The following is a 25,754-nucleotide window of genomic DNA, read 5'->3' as shown; positions in this document are numbered from 1 at the left end:
AGCTGGGAGGGCCTCTGGGGCCCTGAGATGCAGAGAGCTGCCCTTGCCCGTATACCTGTATCGCCTACTCAGAGCAACTGGGTCAGACAACCCGGCCTGTCGAAAAGGTCCTAGGGATTTTCGGCCCACCGGCCTCAAGGTGCGCTCCTAAATCGCGAGAGCGCACCAGGAAAGCGACTAGGCAGCAGGCACTGGGCGGGCTGCTTTGCATTATGTGCGGCTCGGCCCTGGCTTTTCTGACTGCTGCACTGCTCTGCCTGCACAACTGCCAGCGAGGTCCAGCCTTGGTTCTTGGGGCGGCCTGGGTATTTTCACTTGTTCTTGGACTGGTCCAAAGTGGTAAGTTATTTTGCTTTGTTTTCTTCCCTTCTCCCAAAGTCTTGAGCTGATATTGAGAACTTATGGCCTGGGCATTCCAGACAGGTAAGTGGTAGATGTCAGTCCTGGTCAGTCCTGAGACTTCAGGAGGGCAGGTGTGTAAAGTTCTCCATAAAGAAGCCAGGTATCAAGTATTTTCACCCCTAAGTGACAGCAATAGTCCGTAATGCTGGGGAAAGTTTATTTAAGTTTGGGAGAGTCTATTGTAGTTACAGAATGCAATTAGGAGGTTCAGGTATTTCCTGAGGATATACCTATTCACTATTCTGTATTCCCCAACTTTTCACCCTGGGGGCGGGGCATCATCCACTAAGAGGCTGTGGCTAAGATGGTTTATAATAAGACAGAATCTTCCATTTATTGGTCTATGAAAGAACAACTTACAAGTTTCTTCTACCGTAGCATTCAGCTTGAATGAATTAAATGCCCTTAAGGAATATCCATTCATGGTTTAAGCCACTGGCCTGGGATGAAGTGGGGAGGACACTTTCATTGTTAAGTTATTGTGGCTAATTGATCTGTCCCCTAAGATAGGTCTCTGTTACCAAGAGGTCACCTTTTTACAAACTTTTATTGATTTCATCTGCAAAACAGATAAAGATGCCTACCTTTCCTAAGTCAACTTTATGTGGACAGTGTATGAGAAGGAGCTTGGGACTTTAACATCGTAGCATGATATTCTTGGTGATTCATGAAACAGAATAAGTAATAATAACAATTACCAATCTAAGGATCAGTTTTACCATAGAGGCCAATTATTTACTTTTGCAAATGGAGTTACCATTGTTATACTTAAATTTTTCACTTTTCCTCTTTGGGTTACTAATCCCTTAAAAGTTATTAAAGACTTACTATAGTCTTCAACTTGAAAGTAGTTTTAATTAATAGCCTCACTTCTGTTGTAAAACTTATATTTAGCTCTGCACTTTGAATTGGTGTGCTGGCTTTCTTCCGGAAGTTAACTAAAGCAAATGCTTATATGTAAAAGTTTATAACGGAAAAGTCCAGGTAGACTCTTTTAATTATTGCATATATAGTTGTTTAACATTAGTTTTGGGAGAAAAAAACTAGAGTTAACTTTCACCTTATGGTTATTTTGAGACTTTGAGATTTCAAAATAAGTGAAACTTAATGCAAAGGAAAGAGTCACACTCATTATCAAGTGTCTTTTGAATGGAACATGTGTTTGCCACAGCGGATTTTCCACTGAGCATAATTCTATCCTATGTCAGTAAGTAAAGTGTTCTCCTAGATTTAGTAAACATTCACAACACTATACTCTCCAAAACTTATGTCAACAGAATATATTTTGTTCCAAAGAAAGTCTCACTCACCTTTAATCTTTGCTAATAACAGAGGTTTTTAAAAGTTCATTGCGCTTGTAAAGATAAGTCAAGTTCCTGTGTACCAGCAAGATATTTCCATCCAGTGACTATTATTGATTTGAAGCAAGTATTATGAATGGGCTGCCTTGCACCTGCTGACCCAAAAAGTGAATGCTTATCTGAAATCAAAACAAGGCATCCTTTTCCCAGTCTCTGTCAATATACAAAGGCTTCTGATATATACGGACTTGCATGGTAGTTTAAAACATGAAAAAAATTTAAATTATAGCCAGTACTACTCAGCAAATTAGAGATCAGTATAAACAGCTGTACTTTGTGATACAGCTACAAGTCTTAAATTACAGGTCTTACTGTGCAAATTAAATGCTTAAAGCAGAATAGAAATTTAGGTATCAGTTACAAAGGGAATCTTGTTCCCATGCTCAGTAGTTTACACCAAGAAAATGCTGCGGGCAATAAAGCCATAGTAAGAAGACCATAGGTACACATCACATTGGCTTTAATCTTTAAAGAACAATTTATACAAATGCACACTAGACTTACAATAGTGTGAGCAGAGTGTGGCTGAATGCAGTGGGTAGACTGTGTTATAAATGAGATGCAAAGATTTCTGATGTAGAAAGTATTACTCTAGTTTCTTTTCATTTCTTCTCACAGAAACTAATGAACACTGAAGACGATTATAGTCATCAATGCCAACATTAAAAAACTAGGGACTAATGGTTGTTTATTAAATAAAAGTAGTTAATAATTAAAGAGTTATTGTACTAATTTTAAAAGAGTAAAACTAATTTGTTGCCTAATTACATAGCAATAGAAAAATGATACATCTCAAAACTCACAATTTCTTTAACAATTGGGAGCTATTATTGCAGTGAAATTTCGTTTTCTGTTTATTTAGCTATCATACTTTTTCTATTACAATCAACCTACAGAATGTGCTTTGCTTTGTGACAGCAGCATGACTTTCACTGAAATGGATTTTATCATATCAGATATTCTCTGAATATCCCCAATTTTAGTGTATGTGTGTGTATGTGTGTGTGCACTCATGTGCAAGAATGCACAGCCATGATTTTGCATATGGTGGTGCATATATGTGGATAAATATGCATTTGGAAGCCAGAAGTTGATGTCAGAACCATCCAACATTGCTCTTTCATCTTATTCATTGAACAGATTCTCTCAGTCAAACCCAGAATTCACTGATGTGGCTAATCTTGTTTCTAAGGATTCTGTTCCCATATCCCAAGACTAGAATTATAAGCAGTTAACATGCCAACTGGATATTGGTATGTAGGCTTCTGGAGATCTAAACGCCAGTCATGCAAGCATGTTAACCCCCAGTCATCTCACTAGCCTCCAAATTTCTTCAGTTAGTCTTCTATGTCACTTTTATACTATGTGTGTATAGTAATTCTGACTTGGGGCAACAAAGACACCTTGGGTCTGTTTAAAATTCATCCATGCTTGCTTTACATGTGAAAACAAGTAGCTGATATAGTTTCAAAATTGCCCTTCTACTGTATGTGCTTTGGAAGAGTTTCATGCTTATTTCATCTCTCTATACTGAGCCCTTGTGAAAAGCTTTATTCATCATGTGGATGCTCTGCTTAACTCAGGTCTGGTGCCTGTTTGATTGTCAAATCTGTTATCTAATCCATAGTTATTACCCTACAAGTCTTATCATCAAGTAAGAAGTTGATACTGTTCACCCAACACTTAGCTTTAAACCCTATTATCTCTCCTGGCTCGACTTCTTTCTCCTTCGCTGATTTTGATTCTTGTTCATTCTGTGAACTTCAATAACAGCAGTGGCTCTGAAATTCTGTCTTCATTTCTCTTCCTTGTCAGTACAGAGACCCAAGTGAATTGATCTAGCTTTGGTGTTTTGTGTTTCTATGATGACACCATGCAGATTTTTATCTCCAATCTTGACCACTTGTTGGCTCTTCAGAGGAGAAAGCAAACTGTCTACTCCCTATTGTGTGTCTAAATACAAAATTGATCCATATATATTCAAAAACAAATGCCTAATTTTCTTCTCCAAATTTGCCCTTTTCACATTCTGTCAGGTCAGTTAGTGGTGAGTCAGATTTTTGGTAGTTTAGTCTTAAAAGAGAGGACAGCTGACCAGAGAGCAGAATTTCTTAGAATACATTTGACAGGTGATCACTTTTAAACATATGTTTAAGTTTGAAAGCTATATTATTTATTTGTGATTATAAGTGCCTGCCAAGCTAATTATGTCTTTATTATACTGAAATACAAATTGGTTGTCATCAAAATAAGCCAAAAGGAGTCAATGGATAGAGTTCATAAAAGAAAGAGAAAGTTGCAAATAAAATTAGGATAAGCAATCAAGATAAGTTTGATAGTTTCTATTCCAATTGGATATTTATGAGAGTTTAGACATATCATGATGTAAAACACTGTATTATCTTTCCAATTTTTACATATTACTATTTTAAATTACCATTTCTTGAAGAAAATACAGCATGTGAGATAATTTTGTCATTGTTCTTTACATGTACAGACATTTGAACTTCTAATGATTGAATCTGGTATAGACAGGGATAAATAGCCTGTTTTTAAATTCCTCACCTTGCTTACAGACAGGCTCCCTTGGGTCCTTTTATGGATCACAGAAGTGGAAGGTTCTGTTTTAATCTAAGATTTTCAAACTTTAACAGAAAAGCGCTGTCACTCTCTATTTTTCTTAAAACTCAGTAAAATATTTGTCTTTGGTGAGTCTTTGTTTGGGTTTGCCAAGAAGAGATGTCCACCCATCTTTCCTGGTGATGGAGCCTGTTATCTCTAGTCATTGCAGAGTTTAGCTTGTTCTTGTCATGACAACTATATAATAACTGATATAAAACTCTTATCATACAGTTGAATCTTACCTTGCCAGACTGGAATGAGGATATCAACTTTTGTGCATCTAGTGAATAACCAAATAACTTTGCCCTAATGTTCCTATAGTTGTTCAATCTATCTTGTTCTCAATACTCTAGCTTCTGTTGCACTGAACGTTGATAATTTGCAAGTGTCAGCAGAAGACTATGAGGTCTTCTGAATATTCTCCAATTTTGAAAGAAACACATTCACTGAGTTACATACTAGCTGTATCATAAAATAAACCATTAGAACCCCCCTACATTTTGTAATAATTTATTTGACTACATGAAGCTGAATATTAAGTATGGAACTTAAAGATTACTCAACCAAAATATATAAAAAATGGTATCTCTAAAGATATGTTTGTCATTTGAGCTCAAATTCTCTGCCAAGCCTTTCTATAAATAATTCAATGTATTAAATCTTCACAACACTGTGAGAAAAGTGGATTTATAACTCCTGCTTTTAAAAGGAGGGAATTGATGCACAAGAGATGAACAGTATGTACAACACATGGCCAGTATAAGGGAGAGCCAGGATTTAAATTCCTTTGATACTGCTTCACAATTTCTTAAGGAACTTTCTGAGTATTATACAATCATGTCTCTGTCACACATGCCCCACTGAGAGTTTTGGGTACCACTATAGAATAAGTGATATAGAACCCTATTGCCAGTGCAAAGTAATCACAAAAATAGGATTTTGATTTTAGAATCATGAATATCTTCAAAACATGCCACCTGGGAAAGCTCTCAGTTATTCCCAGTTTGCCTCATGTATACCTCATTGTGGAAAGGTTTCTCATGTAGGGAGAGAAAAAAGCAGGTGGCTTAGTGGGGAACACCCTGTGGTAAAATCTGCTTCCCTATGGTCCCTTGGCTTTCCAATGTGTCAGCAAGAAGAAAAAGGATGAGCCTCTAAGTTCAAGCAAAAGTACTTATAGAAAGGCCAGGTACTGTTAGTAGTACATGCCTTTAATCTTAGCACTGGAGAAGAAGAGGTAGGCAGATCTCTGTGAGTTCAAGGCCAACCTTGTCTATAGATTGAGTTCAAGATAGCCAGGGATGTTACACTGAGAAAACATGTCTCAATATATATAAAACAAACAGACAAATCAAATAAAAAGTACTTATAGGGAGAAATCTATTATTGATCAGATTATTAACCAACTCAGGCCTAGTTAGGTTTCTAACTGCCAGGGTGTTACAGAGTGTCTGGAGTTCTACATCATTTCATATGTTCATATCATTTTTTGACTCATTCATGCATACTTACTAATTTGGGTGTCCCATTGGCTGTTAATGATTTTTTGATTGGGAACTTGGCAGTGTATGAAGTTCTCAAACCTACAGTCCGTGGTCACACACACATATCACCTTTTCTTTTGTGTTTTGGTTTTTTGGTTTTGGGCTTTGTTTTTTGGGGTTTTTTTTTTTTGTTGTTGTTTGTTTGTTTGTTTTTTCTTTAGCTTAAGACATTCTTCAGTTTAGTTTCTCAGGGAAAATGTGACAGGACCTAGATGTTAGGATTTTTAAGTTGATAAGTATAATAAAATTTTCCTTTTTTCTGTTGCTGTTAAAGATATTAAAAATTTCACATAGTTCTATGTGGAAAAATGTTTTGAGTAAAAAGGTAACAAGGCAATCGATAAGAGGTTGATATCAGGTTAGATAAATGTAAAATGGAGATTGATACTTAATAAAGTAATTAAATTATGATGGGGATTCTTAACATGTTTCTGAAAACAGAGATTTTTGTCTGTAAAGATCTCTTAAAAGTGACCTTGCCTTTCTCAGTAGGTAGAGAAACCCTGTATGGGCTATCACCAAAGGAACTTCTATCTTGGCTCTTCATTGCCTTCAGGCTTCTCAGCTGGGAGGCATACAGATCCCCTCCAGAAGACCAAAGGTCCAATGTTCTCTGCCTTGTTTATGTCTTCTGTCTCCACCCCCACTAATCCCTTTAACAGAATATACCGTGCCTGCTGGTTCTGTCTCCACTGCCTGGCATAGTAGGTTCAATAAATCATCTGGAATGAATCACCTTGAATAACGTAAGGATAGTTATCGGTTTTGAGTTAAGATAGTGCCTTGCACATTAGTGCCTGATCCCCAGTCAACTCCAACCCTTTGGTGAACCAAAGAATAAGAGTTACTTCTAAAAATGAAGTTGCTTCTTTTGTCTTTCCAAGTCTACCCCAGCAAGCAGTCTCTGGACCTTCCTTTGCAGCAGATCTTTACCAACATTAAAAGCTAAGACTGAATTTTTAAAGTTTAACTCTGTTTTTCTTTAACTAGTCCTCACATATTTCTTTGCATTGTTAGTAAGATAAGTATGAAAAGTAATGGCCCATGTGATGTGAATATTTATTATTTCCTTGTTGTTACAGTTCTCCGTGCTGGGGGCAGTTACCAGATAACTTCTGAAAGTTTTCTTACTTAGCTAATAAGTAATAGAAACAGAATTTAGAGCTGTGTTTGACTCAGCACTCTGAATCACCATCATAGACTGCCATCTACAGGGGAGTGCAGTTCCTCCCTGACCTTGTGAGACCTCCTCGTAGTTCTGGTTATGCCTCAATCAGGCATGAATGGTCTATGGAGGGTGCCCTTTTCTGTCAGCCACTTCTAGATTGTTTCTAAAATTCTTGACCTAATAGCCCCAAGCTGCTTTCTGAGCCTTCTTTTTGTGCCAAACCCAAGACAAGCATAGCCAAATATGGCTGGATGCCAGAGGAACAAGATAGAGCTTAGACACACAGGCTGCAGTTTGCATGCAGGTAAAGGACTGCCACTTTTCATTGTAGAATGATTCTAGAGCTGGGAAGAAAAGAGTGACCCTGGACTGGAGGTTTGAGGGCTTCATACACTGCCAAGTTCCCAATCAGAAGTGGAACTTCTTTTGTTAGACTTTAATTAACAAAACACTTGAGAAATCAACTGTAAGGAGGGGAGTTTGATTTGTCTTCATGCTCCAGATGCTCCTACCTTTATCTCTTTAGACACCCTGGGAAGGCTACTAGGGCAGTGAGAATCTTCAGCAGAGAATGATCACTTTATGGTAACCATAACTCAGAGTAAGAGAGGGAGAAAGAGATTGGGGGTCAGAGAGCATGCTCATGAACATGGATGAAAACAAGATCTGCCTTTCTTCAAGGACAAGTGACCTACTTCCTCAAATAGGCTCTGTCTCCGAACAGTCTGTTCAGATAGGAATTCTTCAATGGATTATCTATTGATAAGATTAGCGTGCTCATGATCTGATCACTACTCAGGATCTCACCTCTGAGCTGTTGAATTAGGTGCCAAGCCTGTAGCATGTGAGTCTTAAAGGAACATTTTACATCTAAACCACAGTGAACCTCCTTTGATTTAATGATTTCTTATTCTAGTTTGCAAATACTAAATACTTTCCTTTGTTTTGCCTGGTGTTGTTTGTACTCCGACCTTGGCCTTGAAAAGTTACAGCAGATTTGCCTAATAGTTTAAATATTACTGGGGAGTGAGACAGACAAGGATAGTATGAAAATAAAATGCAGAAGGCTTTTATATTTTCTTACTTTCAGAAAACTCTGAGATGTGAACTGAGTTCTACCCTCTTGCAAATAGTATGCCCCAGAGAACTGAGAGCTTCTGCACAAATGTTCTTAAATTAGTTTTACCTTTAATTTCCTGGAATTAGTTTAAAACATCACAAGAAAGATCATTTTACTCACATGGATAAGCTAAATTTGGTCAAATTATTCAGCACATATAATTACTATCAATAAGAGAATGAATGTTTAGCAGATAGCACCACACTGTTTTTAAGGAGTAAAGGAACTGCTTTTCTCTTCACTAATAAGGGTTAATGCCACCTTATTTTACTTTCACAGTTAGTAAGTCAGCATAATTTCCAGCCAAAGAAAACTATAATGAAAATAAAAATGGTATCTAGTGAGATTTTATACATCAGTTAAAGTAATACCACCTTTCAACAGAAGAGCAGGAGTCAGTTCTTGCCAGGAAACTATGATATCAAACAAATATAGTCAAATTATTCCAGTTATTTTTAAAGGCCCTCGATTAACTTAATTAAAATCCAAATCATTGACAGAAAATTACAAAGAAAATTACAATGGTCTTATCATTTATATTCCTTCTATTTCTTATTAAATTTAAAGATGTTATTTTACTTATTTATTATGTGTGTATGTGTGTGTATGTATGTGGGTACCCAAGCCATGGCATAAGTATGGAGGTGAGAGGATAACATGAGGGAGTCCATTCTCCTGTTCACTGTGTGGTTCCTAAGTACTGAGCTCAGATTGTCAGACTTGCCTACTGCACATATGTTCAAAGTAACTTTAAATATTTAGATGTTTCATTTCAAATAGTATCTTTTGAAGTTCACATTTTAAAGGAGGATACAAGCTTTTAAGAAGTATCCTTTCATTCTGAACTTCCTCATGAGCTACCTATCATTATGGTAAGTGGTTTAGAAATGTGTTACCTCTTTCTAAAAGGTAGTTTATGATTTCATTTTGCCTGAAAAATATTAATAAATTTGACAAAGAAAAAGTCTACTATTCTAAGTAAGTATTGGTGAGGGTGATTGTCCTAGAGTGTTACCACATACATCCTATGCCTAATACCAAATTATAAAACAGAGATAGCTGGAAAGGCTGGGTTAAGCCAAAAATTCTGGATGGCCATAAGCCTGGGAGTGTGGAGAGAAAGGGTAATAGTAAAGACAGAAGAGAAAGATGGGACATTAGACACAGTTTCATGTGTTTTCATACATAGGTCCAAGACCCATGACAAGTACCTTTCCAGGGAGAAGCATTTTGCCTGATCTGAACAAGGTCTATATATATACTCAGTAGCACTTGTTAGTAACTCTGGAAGGTATTGAATAGTGGAGAGAGGCTCCTCATAGAATGAGTGATTACCTCTATCCTGCAAAGGAACTTTGGAATATTTAGAGATCTTAAAAGGAAAGTCATTAAAAAACAAACAAACAAAAAACCCCTCTAGTTTCTTTAAAAGAAGAAAGTTGACAGAATGTACCTTGTGGCGTGCCAAACTGGGGGTGCCTTTCCTAAGTGCCTACTGGAGAGAGGCAAAGAAGCCAGGCTGGCTTTGCCTAGTCATGTAAGGTATTCATTGACTTCTGGGAAACAAAGAATGCAAGAAAGTAGTAGGAAGGGCAGGGATTGCTGTAGAACTGGCTGTACTAGTTGCAAACAAAGAAGTCATTGTAGCAAACTTTATTGTTGGCAGAGAAAAGATGGAGCTCTCTTAATACAAGGAATACCTCTAAAGGTATTCCTCTGTTGTCTTTTTATATATTTGGTTTGAATTTGTGTGATGAATTTAAAACAAGTAGATTATAATTTGCAAAAGACAGCACATGACATACACTGGAAGAAAACTTCATCTGGGTGGTCAACAACAAAGCAGGCCAACTCATAATAGAAGTCAGTTTCAGGAATTCTGAGTTTGATTATTGAAAGTTCACTTTACAGGTGTGTTGGTGCTGATCTTTAATCTCAGCACACAGGAAATAGAGGCAGGTTTATATATCATCCATGAGTTCAAGGCCAGCTAGATAGCTAGATCTACATAGCAAGCTCCAGGCCAGCCAAGGCTACACAGTGAGACCTGGTCTCAAAAAAAAAAAAAAAAAGCCAAACCAAACCAAAAACAAAACTAACCAACCAAACAACAAAAAGGTATCATTCAATGTTCAATTCCAGCCAGCTCAAGTGACAGTCTAGAGGAAAGGTCTAGTATATATAATCACAATACCAGACCTCTCTAAGTTGGTAATGAAAATATAAGGATTACATATCTTTACTACCATTTGTTCATGGGAATGGGATGCTGTATAAAAGATGTTTGTGAAGAATGAAGACCATACAGGGGTTAGTGTCACCTGCTGGGACTGCAGAGGTTTGGGAGAATAGGAATGAACTGAGATTTGCATGTGTTTATCTGAAGGCAGAGCAGAGCTTTTAGAGGTTGAGTACCAGCATTTGCTAGCTAAGTTCCCATTATGGCAATAAATAAGTCCAAGTCAGTCCTGGTCTGCCGGGAGGTCAGCACAGCACCAATACCACAGCCCACAGCTTTCTGAGGCTGAATTATTTGTGATAGACTTGGTAGGATTGTGGGTGATGTCTGAATAAGACTTGGTGGGACTGTGTGTGATGTCTGAATATTATGGGGAAAACAGACAGGGCTTTGGAGAGAAATTCTGCCTCCCAGAGATGAATTGGCCTTGAAGAATAAATAGACAAGTGTGACTTCCTAATGAACTTCTCTGAGCAGGATGGATATGTTTGGTCAGAACTGTCACTGAACATTATACTTTTCCTCCCAGATAAAAATCTTAAATATTGTCTAAGGGCCACAAGCTGTTTCCCTTCTACACTACAAATTATGATTCTTGGGGCTTAACTTTTTTTTCAAAACAGTGTAGAACACATGTGTTCTTGATCCTTTGTGGTTACTAGGTATTTCTGTTATGTTAAAGAAAATTTAGTAACAAATTATAACAAATTGTATAAACCTGCCATAATGTCAGAGAGCTTACTAAATTATCAATCTGTGTAAGAATCTTTATTAAAGATATTTATTAGTAATCATGAAATTAAATGCCCTGAAAAAAATCACAAGAAATATAGAAGTATTTCAATTTTTAGAGGCCTTTTTTCTAGCCAAATATAACTCTTAAAACATGTCTGTCCTACAAAGAGTCTGGGTCACAATAACTTTACCTCCAATAGTGCATATTCACCTTTCTAGAGCTTTGACAATACTGTTCAGAACATGATACAAAATTGTGCAAATGGGGTGATCGCAGAAATCCAGGTTGCCAGATACTGCCCTTGTGATACTGGCCTTTATCTATTTCTTTTCTGAATTGTTTTTATACCAAGGTAAAATGTCATAAAGTTTAGGGTACCTCTGATTGTCTTTACAAGGCAAGGACTAAAGCATTATAAACATTCTTACTCTGAGTATGAGAATACAGAATCCTATAATCTTTGAGGGTTTTTTTTTTTTTGGACATTTATGGTGGAATATAGCAGTGTTTCCAACCCAAAAAGTAAATTAAAACAGTTATACCTACATGGACCTATGAGTCTTTCAGAGTGAGCAAGTAGCTCTCATACTGTTAACACAAATATGATTTTATTGTAGTATTACAGGAATCTTGGAGTTTTTAGAAGAAGCATTGAGTTTGATATATTCAAATACAGAAAAGACATAAGTTTGAGAGGAAGCTGGATAAATTCTAGGGAATTCAGCAATCAGATTGAAAATGGGTTCTGAATAATGGGAATTATTTCATGTCTTGAACAGGCTGCTGCTATTTTGTGGTTGTCATCAATCCTGGTCCAGTCCTGGTAATAGGGTGTGATATTTAACAGGCAGGACAGGGCAGGGAACCAGACAAAATAGAGGTGCAATCATGCAATAAAAAGGCACCAGAACTTCCTCAAGGAAGTTTGTTTTGTCCCTCTTTGTCTCCATTTGAGGTGACAAGCCCCTGTTATCTGATGCCACTGTACCCTGCCTGATCCTTTTTGTGACATAGTTTTAAAGGTTCTGTTTTATGTCAGGTTTAGCTGTGTTGCCATAAACTTCACACAACAAGTATTGTAGCCTTAAAAATCTCTGTACAGTAGCAGGTAATACTAGAAAATCTATAGGCAAACAAATGTCATCAAATCATTACTACTCCAAACTCCTGAAGAAATGGAATCTGCTACCTCCCCAAATGGCAGGATGTTCTTCTTTGGACTAAATCTTTGCCCATTTCTTCATCCTAAGCAACCAGGTTTTACTATTACATTCAGCGTTCTCATGAGATGAAAAGTAGTTAAACTTGGATTCCCTGGGCTACATGTAAAAACTGTTTTAATAAAGTTCCATGATCATTCATATCCTGATTCCTTTTTAAACTATTTAAGATGAATGTGTATTCTTTCCTCTGTTGGCAATGACCTTATTTAAATACTACTTGTTAATAGAAGGAAACCTTACAGTTGTTTGATCAGATTCACAAAACTCAGAGCTGATCAGAAAACATAATTTAACTTGGAGGTCCATGGAACCTAGGTCTGGATACCATAGAAATTGCTGCAGACAGAGTAACTGCTCTTGGAGATTTGAGGGAGTGCACATGGCAGTGGTATGAAGCTGCAGAAGAGTCCTTTGGCTCTCAGGATACAGGAATATGTGCTGTAATGGAAGACAACTTCAATGTCTTTATAAATATCAAGGTTTACTTTTAGCTTTCTCTCTCCTCCATACAGTGTTAAAGTGTGGATCCCTGGATAACAGAAGATTATAAGGATGTTTATTTCTCAGTACACATGAGCACAGTATGTCTACACTGTCTTGAACTGAATCATCAGAAAGTGCCCTCTATCCAGACTGTGCATGACGTATCCCAAGAGCATAAGTCTCCTTGCACGGTGTTTAAACTGTGAAATATGTGTGCAAAATGAGAAACACAAGGATTAAGTAATGATATCAATGACCTAAGATATCAAAGAACCCAAATTCAGAGATGGCTCAGAGGAAAATACTAGCATATATAGGCTGGGAAATAGTGCAGAAGAGGCATAACAGGCAAAACAGATGAGATGTGTCCAGACTACGCTCCTCCAAGATGGGCCTGCTGAGTTCCGGAGTGGATTGAGAAAAGGGGACACAGATGGGGAAAGCAAGATGAACGACACAGAAATAAACACAAACCAGAAGTGGGGGAGGGTGAGATAGAATATACACAGGGCATTTTGATAAATGAAAAAGATGCCCATTCATTTTCTCACTCCACAAATATGTACTGTTTAGAACATGCCTGGTCTTTCTCTAAATGCTGAGGAGATGACAGAGAATGAAATGAACAAAATATTTGTCCCATCAGAGATTACATTCATATGACAAGAAAATATTTTTAAAAAAAAGAACTGGAGGGCTGGAAAGATGGCACAGTGGGTAAAGTGCAAGCACCAGGACCTGAGTTCCATTCCCTAGCACCAGTGTAAAAGACAAGCATGGTGGCTGGTGGCATGAACCTGTAGCCTCAGTGGTGGAGGGACAAAGATAGGCAGATACTGGGGAAAGTCTTGTCAACCAATCACTGAAATCATAAAGTTTAAGCTTCAAAAGGCTATCTCAAACTCAAGGTAGACAATGACAGAGACATCTAGCATTAATCTCTTGCCTGCACACATGTACGCACATTTACACAAAAATACACACAGTGTTCTGCTCTCTGTCTCTCTGTCTCTTTCTCTGTCTCTGTCTCTGACTCTCTCTCTCTCTTTCTCTCTCTCTCTCTCTCTCTCTCTCTCTCTCTCTCTCTCTCTCTCTCTCTCTCTCACACACACACACACACACACTTTTACCTTGTGAGTTATTATCTTGGTAGGAGAGAAAAGAATAAACAATAAGCTCCTTAATTCTGCAAGGATTCACCTAGCTGGGGTGGTAAAGAAATGAAGGAAGCAAGGACAGACACACAGATACCAAAAATCTGAGACTGAGTGAGTTTGTCTATCTAGTGGGAAAACCATGGCAATGGAAGCTCCACATGCTATTTATATACAGTTTAAGGGGTGGTGGGATTGCTGCATAGAGCTAAACAAGGAGCCAGGCTTAGCTAATCTTGATAGGTGAAGTCTCTGTAAGGAAACAGACCATAAACATTCAAGGGGAATATGCTACTGTGGTTTTTTATACATCCTGTCAACATTCACACCCTCTCAGCATCACCCAGAGAAGGCTTTGCTATCACCATAGGACTGAGGCAATGGTCCTTGGCACAACAGTGGCCATATCAACAGTGCACATTCACTTGGGACTGCACTCATTCCTTGAAAACAATGTAAGTAATTTTAAGTAATTATCTACCATAAACAATATGTGCAATTGTGAAAACAAAGAGAGGGGAGGCAGTTGGAAATTACTATTTTGAGAACACTATCAAGGCCCATGGTTGTTAAGAAAGGTGACATTTGAACAAGAATCTGGTGGCAGTGAGAAAGTCATCTTTGTAGGTGAATTGCTGACAGATAGGGAATAGAGGGCATAGCAAGCAATGTGAGAGACTCAGTAATAGGGATGAAGAACAGGTGGTGGCTTATTGTCACCATCAAAAACTTACACTCAGGGATAAAAGGAGGGAGACTGTGCTCAGAGAAAGATGTGTGCATAAAGATCCCAGGGGATCTTGCCTACTATATGATGAACTCTGAGGCTCTGAGCAGCAACATTAGGACATCGACAGAAGTAGTTGGAGAAGAGAACAGGGGGCCTGAATATGCCAGCATTGCAGAGATGGTCTGTGTATATTAAATGGAAGGAATGTTGAAGAGCCTGGCCCACTTGCCATAATCAAGCAGTGACAATGTTCTACAGATGAGATGAGAATTATCTGGTGTACTGGCTGGTTTTCTGTCAACTTGACACAAGCTGGAGTTAATCATAGAGAAAGGAGACTCTGTTGAAGAAATGCCTCCAAGAGATCCAGCTGTAAGGCACTATCTCAACTAGTGATCAAGGGAGGAGATACCAGTCCATTGTGGGTGGTGCCATCCTTGAGCTGGTAGAACTAGATTCTATAAGAAAGCTGAGCAAACCAGGGGAAGCAAACCAGCAAGTAACATCCCTCCATGGCCTCTGGATCAGTTCCTGTTTCCTAACTGGCTTGAGTTCCAGTCCTGACTTCTTCTGGTGATAAACAGCAGTGTGGAAGTGTAAACTGAATAAACCCTTTCCTCCCCAACTTGTTTCTTGGTCATGATGTTTTGTGCGGGACTAAGACACCTGGGGAGTGAAGTCAGTAAATAACCTTAAATGCCTGACGACTCACTACTGAAAGGCCTTTGGTTAGGAAGGGTTAATGCATTTAGGAAGAACTTTTCAAATGGCAATGAAGAGGGCACCTGTCCATCTTCAGGCCCAACAATGGGGGATAGGGGAAGAACATTCATCACTGTTCATAAGTCAACAGTGGAAGCACAGTCCTCATGTAAGCTACTGCTCTGCAGGGACTGGAAGATAAAGGGTGCTTTGAGAGAGACTGAGATACAGACAACTCCTCTGTAGTACACCAAGAATTGAGTGGGATCTACCAGTGGTGTAAAGGAGATGAAAGATGGTCAGAGGTCCCAAAGAGTCTTATGGTGATTTAGAGTGAGGGAAAGCATCTTATAGTGATTGGTATAATCAAAGTAAAGCTTTAGTCCCAAGAAGCTTAAGGAAATTGTTCTATACTTATTTTCATGGGATCTTCAGGGAAAGGGGGCAGATGTTCGGAGCTTACTTTGGAAGTCTGCAGAAGGGAGCAAAGAGGCCCAATGAAGCCTGTTGTTGCTCAGGTATGAGAGGCTTACTCTAGCTCATCTCCTCCAAAGTCGTAGATAGGATTTCCTTTTGGGCCTTGACTACTCTTGATTCCCAGTGACAAAAGTGATTGTCTGAGGTAAAAACTAACAATACTTTGGCAGTGAAGGCACCAAAGGACATTTTCCCAACTGGACTAATAGTGTCTTCTTCCTCGAGGACTTTGCTTCTTGATAAATGTATTCACTTGTGTAATATCTTAGTTATAGAACCAGACATAATATGTAAACATTTGATGAAAAAAAGACAATAAGCAAATAACATGCAAACAAATAAATGACTAACCAGGCCATAAAGGCATTATGTCTTCAACAAAGGAAACTTTGGGGGAGTTATTAGAAAGGGTCCACTAACCCTGTAAGCATTCAGATTTCCCAACCTCTTTCAAAACTGTGTGCAATACATTTTGCTACCAGCAAGTCACTCAGTTACATACACTTAATAACATGTCACTACTTCTCAGGTGGGGAGAAATTATACAGAATTTGGAGGTTTGTTGATTTTGAATTTTGAAGGTACCCCCTCACTCATGGAAGTAGTAATGTGATCACACTGTATCAGGAAGTGAAGCCAGAAAAATGTGTCTGATGATTTTACATATGTATGTATATGTTTTTATGTGTGCATGTTTGTGGAATTCAGAGATCAGCACTGAGTATTTTCCTCACTTAGTTCCCAGTTTACTTTTTGAGGCAGGGCCTCTCACTGAACCTGAAGCTTACTGCTCTGGCTAGATTTGCTGCCCAGAAGGCTCCAAGGGAACCTCCTGATTCTGTTTTTATAAAACTTGGATCACAGATGCATTGTAACATGCCTGGTTTTTTACAAGGGTACTGGGGACCCAGAGGACTCAGTTTCTCATTTTTGCTTGACAAGTGCTTTACTGACTGAGTTACTCTCACATTTGTAGGCTGGCTCTTAAAAGCCTGACACTACAAAACCTTCTTAGGGATGCCAAGCACCTGACACAAACATATTTTGTTGCTGAAATGAAAAATGGCACAGCCATTTGCAATGCAGTTTGGTTTTGTCTCACACAGTAATGCTTATAGCTTATACTTACCATCTGCCCTATATCCCTACTCTTAGGCACCTTAGAGACACAGAAACACAGCTCTGTACCAAGAGCTGTCTATGAATGTGAATGACATTTCATAGTCACCCAGACAGATATATGTCAAATACTACTAGTCAAGAGTAGATAAGCCATAGAACAGCTACACGGTAGAATTTTGTAACTAAGAAGTTTAAAAAGGAGCAGGATATAGAGGCAAACATACACAAGGTGTTGGGATAAAAATTGTGGCTCTTGTCCAGACAAACCACACCAAGTCAATACAGTTCCACCTGGGAGAGGTTTAATGAAATGACAGGACAAGGGGGAGAGAGAAGAAAGAGAAGAAAAAGAGAGAGTGGGCGAGAGTGGGATCGACCTTTTATGTGGGTTGTGACATAACTTGTTCCCAGGTGTAGGTAGGTGTCTGAACCAGTGTTATGCTGAGAATATTTGGCCTTCTCCATGGCAACAGATAAGCCCGGTTCCTGTTGCCTGTGGGCAGTGCTGCTGCTGAGGTTGAGAACGATTCCAAATACCAACACACACCACCATGCCTAGCTTTTTATGTGGGTGCTTATGGGTCTTCACATTTGTTTGTGCAGCAAATACTTTATCAACTGAGTTCCCAAGTCCTGTTTAAAAATTTTTAGTGCAATTCAAACACTGGTTGAAGGAGACTATAAGAAGTTTGTCATGACAAAGACAATGACAAAGAGCCTAAAGTAGAATGAGACCAGAGGGAATATGGAGGAGGCTGAATGTTAAGGATCCTGGGCACTGGTTGATAGGAATTGTGTTGATTTAAACTAGAATAAATTGGAAAATAGGTAATTAACAAAAACCCATTTGGGTGAAGAAGAGGAAAACTTGTAGATTTTGAGGATGCATCAGAAATCTAAGTGGATGCCTGGCAGTTTGTTGGAAAACCAAAACAAAAACTTAGAAGAAATTGAAAATTAAGATAAACAATTTGTTCATGTTTGAGGAGTGGAATCTGAACAATTAGTTACATTCATCTGGCTGTAATTCAGGATATTCTTTTATATGACATTTATGTTTATAAGAAAAACTTGAGACAAGACATAAATGAATTTAGAACTATCAATGGTGTTGAGAATAAGAAGTAATTTAATATATAGAACAAGAAATAAAATAAATTATTAACATGGGGCTCAAATTGCACTAGTATATTGGGAATAGTAATAGTACTACTTATTAAGAAAATCCTAGACTGATACTACTACATTGTGTTAACATTTTGTTTTGTCTATTCTCCTTTACAGATTGAACTTGAATGAGAACAGTCCCTAAAGTCTCATATGTTTGAATGGGTGGTACCCAGTTAGTAGAACTGTTTGGGAAGCATTAGGAGGTGTGACTTGTTAGAGTTGGAATGGCCTTCTCAAAGGATGTTTATCACTAGGGGTTGGCTTTAAGGTTTCAAAAACTTATGCCAGGATGACCACAGACCAACCCTCTAAAACTTTAAGTAAGCTCCTAATTACCCAATTAAATGCTGTAAAAATTTCCTTGGTCATGGTGTCTCTTCACCAGCATTCAAACTATAACTCAAAATATTCACCAACTGTGCTAAATTGATATTAAAGGCATTAGAATTATTTACCTCTTAATCTAAATCGAAGAAACTATACAAATTAACCAAATACCATGTAGGCTTAAACAACATAAATTGGCCACTAAGGAGCTGAAGCCAAAAACACAATAAAGTATTATTAGTTCACATCTAAAAGCCATAATCATACAATTTAATGTTTTCTATAAAACATGTTTTATTCTGCACTGGTTGCTCTTTTAACAAATAATATTATAATTTACAATACTAATTGTAAATTTTATTGATAGAACATTTAGAGTGAGTGTACAGATTCTGACAGACCCATGGAGGCAGTGTTATGTTTACATGCAGACTGCTTCAAATTTCTGTATGGGCTGATGGTGTCATTCAATAATGTGTTTAAACAGGGAACAATGAATACTCATTTAATAATGTGGGTAGGTTTTGTTACTTAAGCATGGGGAGTCTTTCATCATTAAAATACATCTTGCTTGTTATAAAAAAAAAACTTTATCTGAAAACAGCCACATATACTAAGAGAATTGTACAGGCTAGATGTATGATATTCATCACTCATGTCCCATTAATTTGTATTCTGCTTTAAAAGGGTGTTCTTTTACAACTCAGACTACAAGCAAGGCCTGTGATTTTGGTAGCAGCACCCCTAATCCACCAGCAAGCAGAACTTCAGCCGAGTTCAGTAACAGAGCCAAGGTCAGGGGAGCAGTGGTGACCAAGGACAGACCTGTACTCTTCCCTGGTTCAGATTTGGCTGCCAGGGCAGAACTGGAAGTTAGCGAGTGAAAGGCCACTGTGACCAGCACTCTATGCTTTTGCCTAATTAGTAAGCAACTCAGAGCATCTCCTGGCAAGAGGTCAGGGAAACAGTTGAAAAGAGGATCCTGCCTCCCTCCACTGAACACTGGCCAGCAGACCTGATTCGTGCCTCAGCAAGAGGCTCAGGCAGGACTTTCAAGCTAAAACTAATAGCCATCCTGAGCACAGAAAGAAAAATGAATCTTGCAAAGGGCTGAAGCATTTAGGGGGTTCTTTGGCTTTGAGAATACTAAACACTTTCTGGGGAATGTAGCATCCCTCACTTTTAGAGTGGTAGAATGAGCTGACTTTAGGGTGGATGACAGGAAAACTGATGACCGAGTGCTTGTATTTGAGCTATGCCTCAGAGTGTCTGGAGTTACTGAGCTATCACTTAAGAACTAACATTAATAACACTAATATCCAGGAGCTTTAAGGGAATTGTCTTTCTGCTGTTCTCAACTGCATGGGTATAGGAGCAGCCTTTACTAGGTAATGCTCTGTAGTCATGATTCCCCACCATGCGGGTCCTCAGGCATACTAGCTGAATGACTTTGAGTTGAGAATTAGCTTCTCTAGACTTTTGCTAACTATGCAAAAAAAAAAAAAAAAAAAAAAAAAAAAAAGGTGAGAGAGAGACAGCAGTGCCATCCTCAGAATTTTTATACTATCAGTGAGACTCAGTATAGAGCCCAACATGGGGAATTGCAGGATGAAGTTTTATTGTTATTTATTTGTATATTTATTTTTATTAGTTATTTTATTTGTTTACATTTCAAATGTTATTTCCCCTCTGCAAACCTCCTACACTACCCCCCTCCTCTGCTTCTATCAGAGTGCTCCCCCACCTACCCACCCTCTCCTTACAGCCCTGGCATTCCCCTACATTGGGACATCAAGTGTCCCCAGGACCAAGGGCTTGCCCTGCCACTACTGCCAGATAAGACGATGCTCTGCTACATATGCTGCTGGAGCCATGGGTCTATGTGGAGGGCCACATGTACACTTTGGTTGGTGATTTAGTTCCTGGGAGCTCTAGGGTGTCTGGTTGGTTGATGTTGGTGTTCTTATGGAGTGCAAACCCCCTTTAGCTCCTTCAGTCCTTTCCCTTTTTTCTCCACTGGGGTCCTTGTGTTCAATCTGATGGTTAGTTTCAAGCATCTGCATCTGTATCAGTAAAGCTCCGGGAGATCCTTTCAAGAGACAGCTATACCAGTCTCCTGTCATCTTGGCATCAGCAATAGTGTCTGGGTTTGGTGTCTGAAGATGGGATGGATCCCTACTTTAGGTGGGCCAGTCTCAGGATGACCTTTCCTTCAGTCTCTGCTCTACTCTTTGCCTCTGCATTTTTGATATTGTTCTTCCTATGGGGCTGCAGTCCCCTTCAATTTCTTCACTTCTTCCCCTAGCTTTTTCATTGGGGTCCCTGGCTTCAGTCTAATGCTTGGCTGTGAGTATCTAGCTTTCCAGAATTATATCTGAAAGTGAATATAGATTTGACTTTTCAAGGGACTGAATCCAGACCTTTGAAATGAAGTGTGAAGAAAACCATTTTATAACCAGACTTCATCCGTATAGGTTTCTATTCATTTTCTTGTTTATTTTATTTAAAACTAAATTCCTAGACTGAGAAGTGGAACATGGCTTGTTGGACATAACCAGGAGGACCTGAGCTCAGATCCTAAGAATTCACATAAAGCCAGGTTTATAATATATGTCTGTAATCTCATTGCACAAGCAGCAAGATGGGAGACAGAGATAGGAGAATAAGCAGAAGTTCTCTGGCCCTCTGACTTGAGAGAGGAGTTTCCTGTGGTGAACAAGAGATCTTTTACAAATCAAGCAGGTAGGCATCATGCAGACAGACAGATTTACAGAAAAGCAAGTTGAATTCCTTACAATTAAAAGCAAGCTGGATTCCTTACAATGCAGGTGTTGCTTTGTGGTTTTAATCAAGTGCACACCTGCAATATGACTCTCACTTTGGAAGACTCAATGTAGGCAAAGCATTTCTCTTACCAAAGGGCATTTTCCTTTTGCCTCTTTAACCAAGGCATTTTTTTCTGGCAAGAGAAACCGTGTGTTTTGAGTTTACTGTTGTTGCTGTTTGTTTTTTTAAAGTGGGAGACCAGGAAATTCCTACCTGCCAAGAATTGGAAAGGAAAATAGAAAGAGTCCTGGAACCCACTCCATCCAGTATGTTAAGTTCAAAACATGTAGGGTGGAAATCTGGTGAATATTTGGCTTTTATAGAAAGGGAGTGTGCCTCATAAACAGGATAGTTGGAATGTATGGAAAGGTTCCAGTTAAAACAAGACACAAAGCACATGACTAATATTGCCTTTCCAAGTTAGACAAATGCAGCCTTAACCAGAATTTACCTCAGAGTGGCCTTTGGAACCTTCTTTGAGTCCTAAGCTGTTGATGTTTTTTGAAGTCTGAGGCTTCAGTAGAAAGCTGTTTTAGGAGATGAGTCTTCTTGATCCCATCTTCCTAAGTTTGTCTCACTTTCCTACCAGATGAATATCTGAAGACCAATTGACATGTCAGACCAACAGCCTGTTACAAAACCAAGTTGGATGCTTTATGACAACTTGGCCCACATAAGAATATCATGAGCTAGGGATAAATAAAAACAGCAATCATCAGGCAAGCAAATACTGATGTTGTATGTTCATCTGTTTTACACATCAAATGATATATATCAGGGTGCATGTGGAATGTGATCTAAAGATTTCTGTACTTATCTAGACTTCAATCCCTGTTCCAAGTCAGCCTGTGAGGACAGAGTCCTTCATCATTTACACGCAGAAGCTCTCATGTCTTCAAACCACTATCACATTGCTCACCTGTATTAGGGCCTTTAGTTTTCAACCTTCCTAATGCTATGACTCTTTAATACAGTTCCTCATGTGTGGTGAGCCCCAGACATACAATTATTTTCATTGCTACTTCATAGCTGTAACTTTGTTGCTAAATGGTGTCTCATGTCCTAAGACCATCAGAAATCTGTATTTTTCAATGGTCATGACTCACAGGTTGAGAACCTCTGATTTAGGCTGATTTTAGGCTTTGGCTTCCCTGGGGAGTTCCAGTTTATACCAATGAGATAACTGTAATTATAATTAGTTATACTAGTGCCCTGTTAAATGAAAAAGGTGCCTGAAGATAAAGCATAGGTAAAGTAAAGCACCCAATGGGCCCACTAGTTAGAGCCTAACAAACTGATTATCATGTATAAAAATACATTATAATGAAAATTTCTATGATCCTCTTTGATCAAGTCTCTAGGGACCATGTGCTTCAACACAAATGAAGGTTATTTGTAGCTATATACTGGTTCTTCTTATAAACTGGCATTCAAATTTATGCCATTCTATTCCAGTGCTAGACTCATTTTGGATTGTCCCAATCCAATCCAAATGATTAGACCAATAGCTAGAACAAGTGACTAGAATGTGCTGTAGTGTTATTACAACATTCCAGAATATGCCCAAAGTTAAAATGGCCTTTTCCCATCTTTCTTTCCTAATATAATTAAATGGATTATTTGCTGGCTGGATAATGGAAAGGTTGAGTCTTATCCTAGAAATAAAAAGTAACATATACTAAGGGCCCCTCATCTCCAAAGACCCATCTGGCTTAAAGGAGCAATTCTTTCTCACATTCATAAGGATGTTCCACATTGGGCTTATTCCAACATAAAAAAAAAAAAAAAAAAAAAAAAAAAAAAACACTTTCTGAATGGAACTTTGGCTTTGATCTGAACAACCAAAGAATAAAAATGGATATAGTAGTTTTGTATCTGATGAGAATAAGCTTAAAAAGTGATTTTTAGTTCTGTATCATCTCATTATATTGTCAGAATTTCTTTCGAAACAAATTTAATTTTAAAAATAAATTGTATTTTCAACAGACTTTCAAAATAAAAGTTGTATTTTCAAAATAAATAATGTCACTGGAGTATATTTGTTTTCATGAATTTGGAGAGTCATGTGCTTTATGCAGATGTGGATCTAGAAGCAAACATAGTTATGTTGCCTTTTAAAATAAATGTTTGGTAAATGAAGGTTATTTTAAAATGTAAGCTTTCAAGAGCGATTATAAACCCCAGGAATTAAATTAGCAAAATAAGATTCACATAGAATTCCGTTTATTCATTACACATTTACTGAGCATGACCCAGGTACTAGGGATATAAAGAAAATGCATTATGGGCGCACAAGAGATTTCAGAGGGTAAGAACACTTGCTTCAACCTGAGTTGAATCTCTGGAACCTATGTGAAGGTGGAAGAAAAAAATTAACTCTGCAAAGTTATGCTCATGATGATATGTATGTGACATGTACAAAGTTATACTCACCATGACAGGTAGAGGCATATGCACATATCACACACACATACACACACACACACACACACACACACACACACACACACATGAACTAATGATGAATAATAACAATTAATTAAACTAATCTTTTAAACAAAAATAAAATATGTTTAAAGAGTCTAGTTATCTTTAAGGGAAAGCAAACAAACAAAATGTGTGTGTGTGTGTGGGGGGTCTTTTCAGCATAGTAAGACTACTTCATGCTAGTGAGAAAAGGTGTCATTTACTTTTAAAAACATGTACTTGAAATTTTTTTGTCTCTCTCATCAATGTTTTAAAACTCTCAGATAAAAATTTTTAGTTAATATTTCTGTCAGTATTTTAGTGTCAGAGTTTCTAAAAGCAGTGGGTGGGTTAATTAAGATCAGGATATATAAATTCTCAGCCTCAGATGCAGCTCTTGAGTGTTACATACAGACAGACTCAGAAAGGCATGGGTCTTCTCTGAATCTTAGCATTGACTTTTCTAAGGCAAGTTTTCACTGGTCTGAAGATGATGATGGACACTGGAGATATTCACACAAGCTAGGAAACAAGCAGGAGAGGCAAAGTAAAAGAAAACACCCTTTTGAGAACCTTTCACAGAAGACCCATTAAGCAACTTTGTGATAACTCTCTGTCATTACAGTGATTCACACAACCATCATTATTGCAAGAAAAGCTGGGAATTGTGACATTCCAGTTCCTGTCAATGCTGGTTTAAAAATCCTGGTATAGTAATTTAAAAGAAACAGGCAGGCCAATGGTTTATCACTAATTGGGATAGTCCATTGCAGATGTTGGTGGCAGTCCACTTAAGTTTCTTTCATCAAACTATCAGTTTGCTTGCCTTCTGCTTTTGAAATCTGTTATGTGAATTTTTCTCTTTTCCAGAAGAATTGCTCTCCTTCCAAGGATTCTCATTTCATTGTTAAGGTCAAGCCATTTATAACCCAACTCTATCCTACACAGGCTAGCCTACAACCTATGATCTTGAAGTTAGGCCTTGTCCTAAGGTGATCCAAATTGTGATGCTATTTATGCTCAGGGATCTACTACTGTGCCCTCTCCAACCATAGTTCTCAATAACAAATGCCAAGGATCTCTGTATTTCTTCTCATATGACCCCATTTCTTTAGTCTCTTCAACTACTACTAAGAATTAAGCATTATCATATCACCTTCTCTTCTAAAACCACTCCAAAAGTCACAATCTGAAAAAGCTAACCAAGAGGGCAAACATGAAAAGAATGTGGTTTTAAACCCTCATTAAAGTTACAGTAGTGTGTGATTTTCTACATGTTCACATGCATGCACACACATGTACACACATAAACACAAACATCTACACATGTACATACCAGCAGAAGAGGCAGCTGAACATATAAAATTGCTTTTTCCACACCGATCCTCATTGCTTTGATTTACATGATTATTTAAAAGTTTGAAACAGATTAAACAATATAGTAAAGTATTAAAAAGAGGAGTCTGCTAGCCAACACATTTTACTATATTATGCTACAGACTAGTGGCTTCTGACTCCATAACTTAGGAGTAAACCACACATAAGAATAAATTTGTAACTACTTGTAAATAGATAAAACAAAGATGTATTTTGTCGATAAATATTTGATATAGATGTATTGTAATTCTTTTATCTGCTTCCTTTTTAGTTCTAAGAGTAGAATTGTTTCCTGTAGTCTATACACTAAATAAAACAGTAAATTAAAAATTGTAGCTTACACTGTTTGTATGTTGTACCTATGAAGTTCAAGCATGGAACCATAGGAAGAGAAAAAAGTGGAAGACCTGTGCCATTTTCTCATGGCCTTTGTTTTGAGTCTCAGGAACTAACTTGCTTATCTTAGCCTTTAGAGCTTCCCTTCTCAGACTTTCCTTCATGAGGT

At 38.0% G+C, this 25,754-nt stretch overlaps 1 protein-coding gene across 1 annotated transcript in view; it reads left to right on the top strand.

Moving 5' to 3' along the window:
- Positions 1–212: 212 nt before the first annotated feature.
- The window catches only part of ITGB8 (integrin subunit beta 8), a gene marked incomplete at both ends in the record, with an annotated part of 74,565 nt that continues 49,023 nt past the window's right edge, over positions 213–25,754 (top strand). Inside the window, one exon of the mRNA XM_080913962.1 lies at positions 213–339. Coding sequence (XP_080770088.1) covers positions 213–339 — 127 coding nt within the window. The remainder of the gene's footprint in view (positions 340–25,754) is intronic.

This window comes from Micromys minutus (assembly GCF_963924665.1).
Source record: "Micromys minutus genome assembly, chromosome: 1".
Taxonomy (NCBI): domain Eukaryota; kingdom Metazoa; phylum Chordata; class Mammalia; order Rodentia; family Muridae; genus Micromys; species Micromys minutus.
The sequence above is the reverse complement of the archived record's forward strand: the minus strand, read 5'-3'. Positions and strand labels throughout refer to the sequence as shown.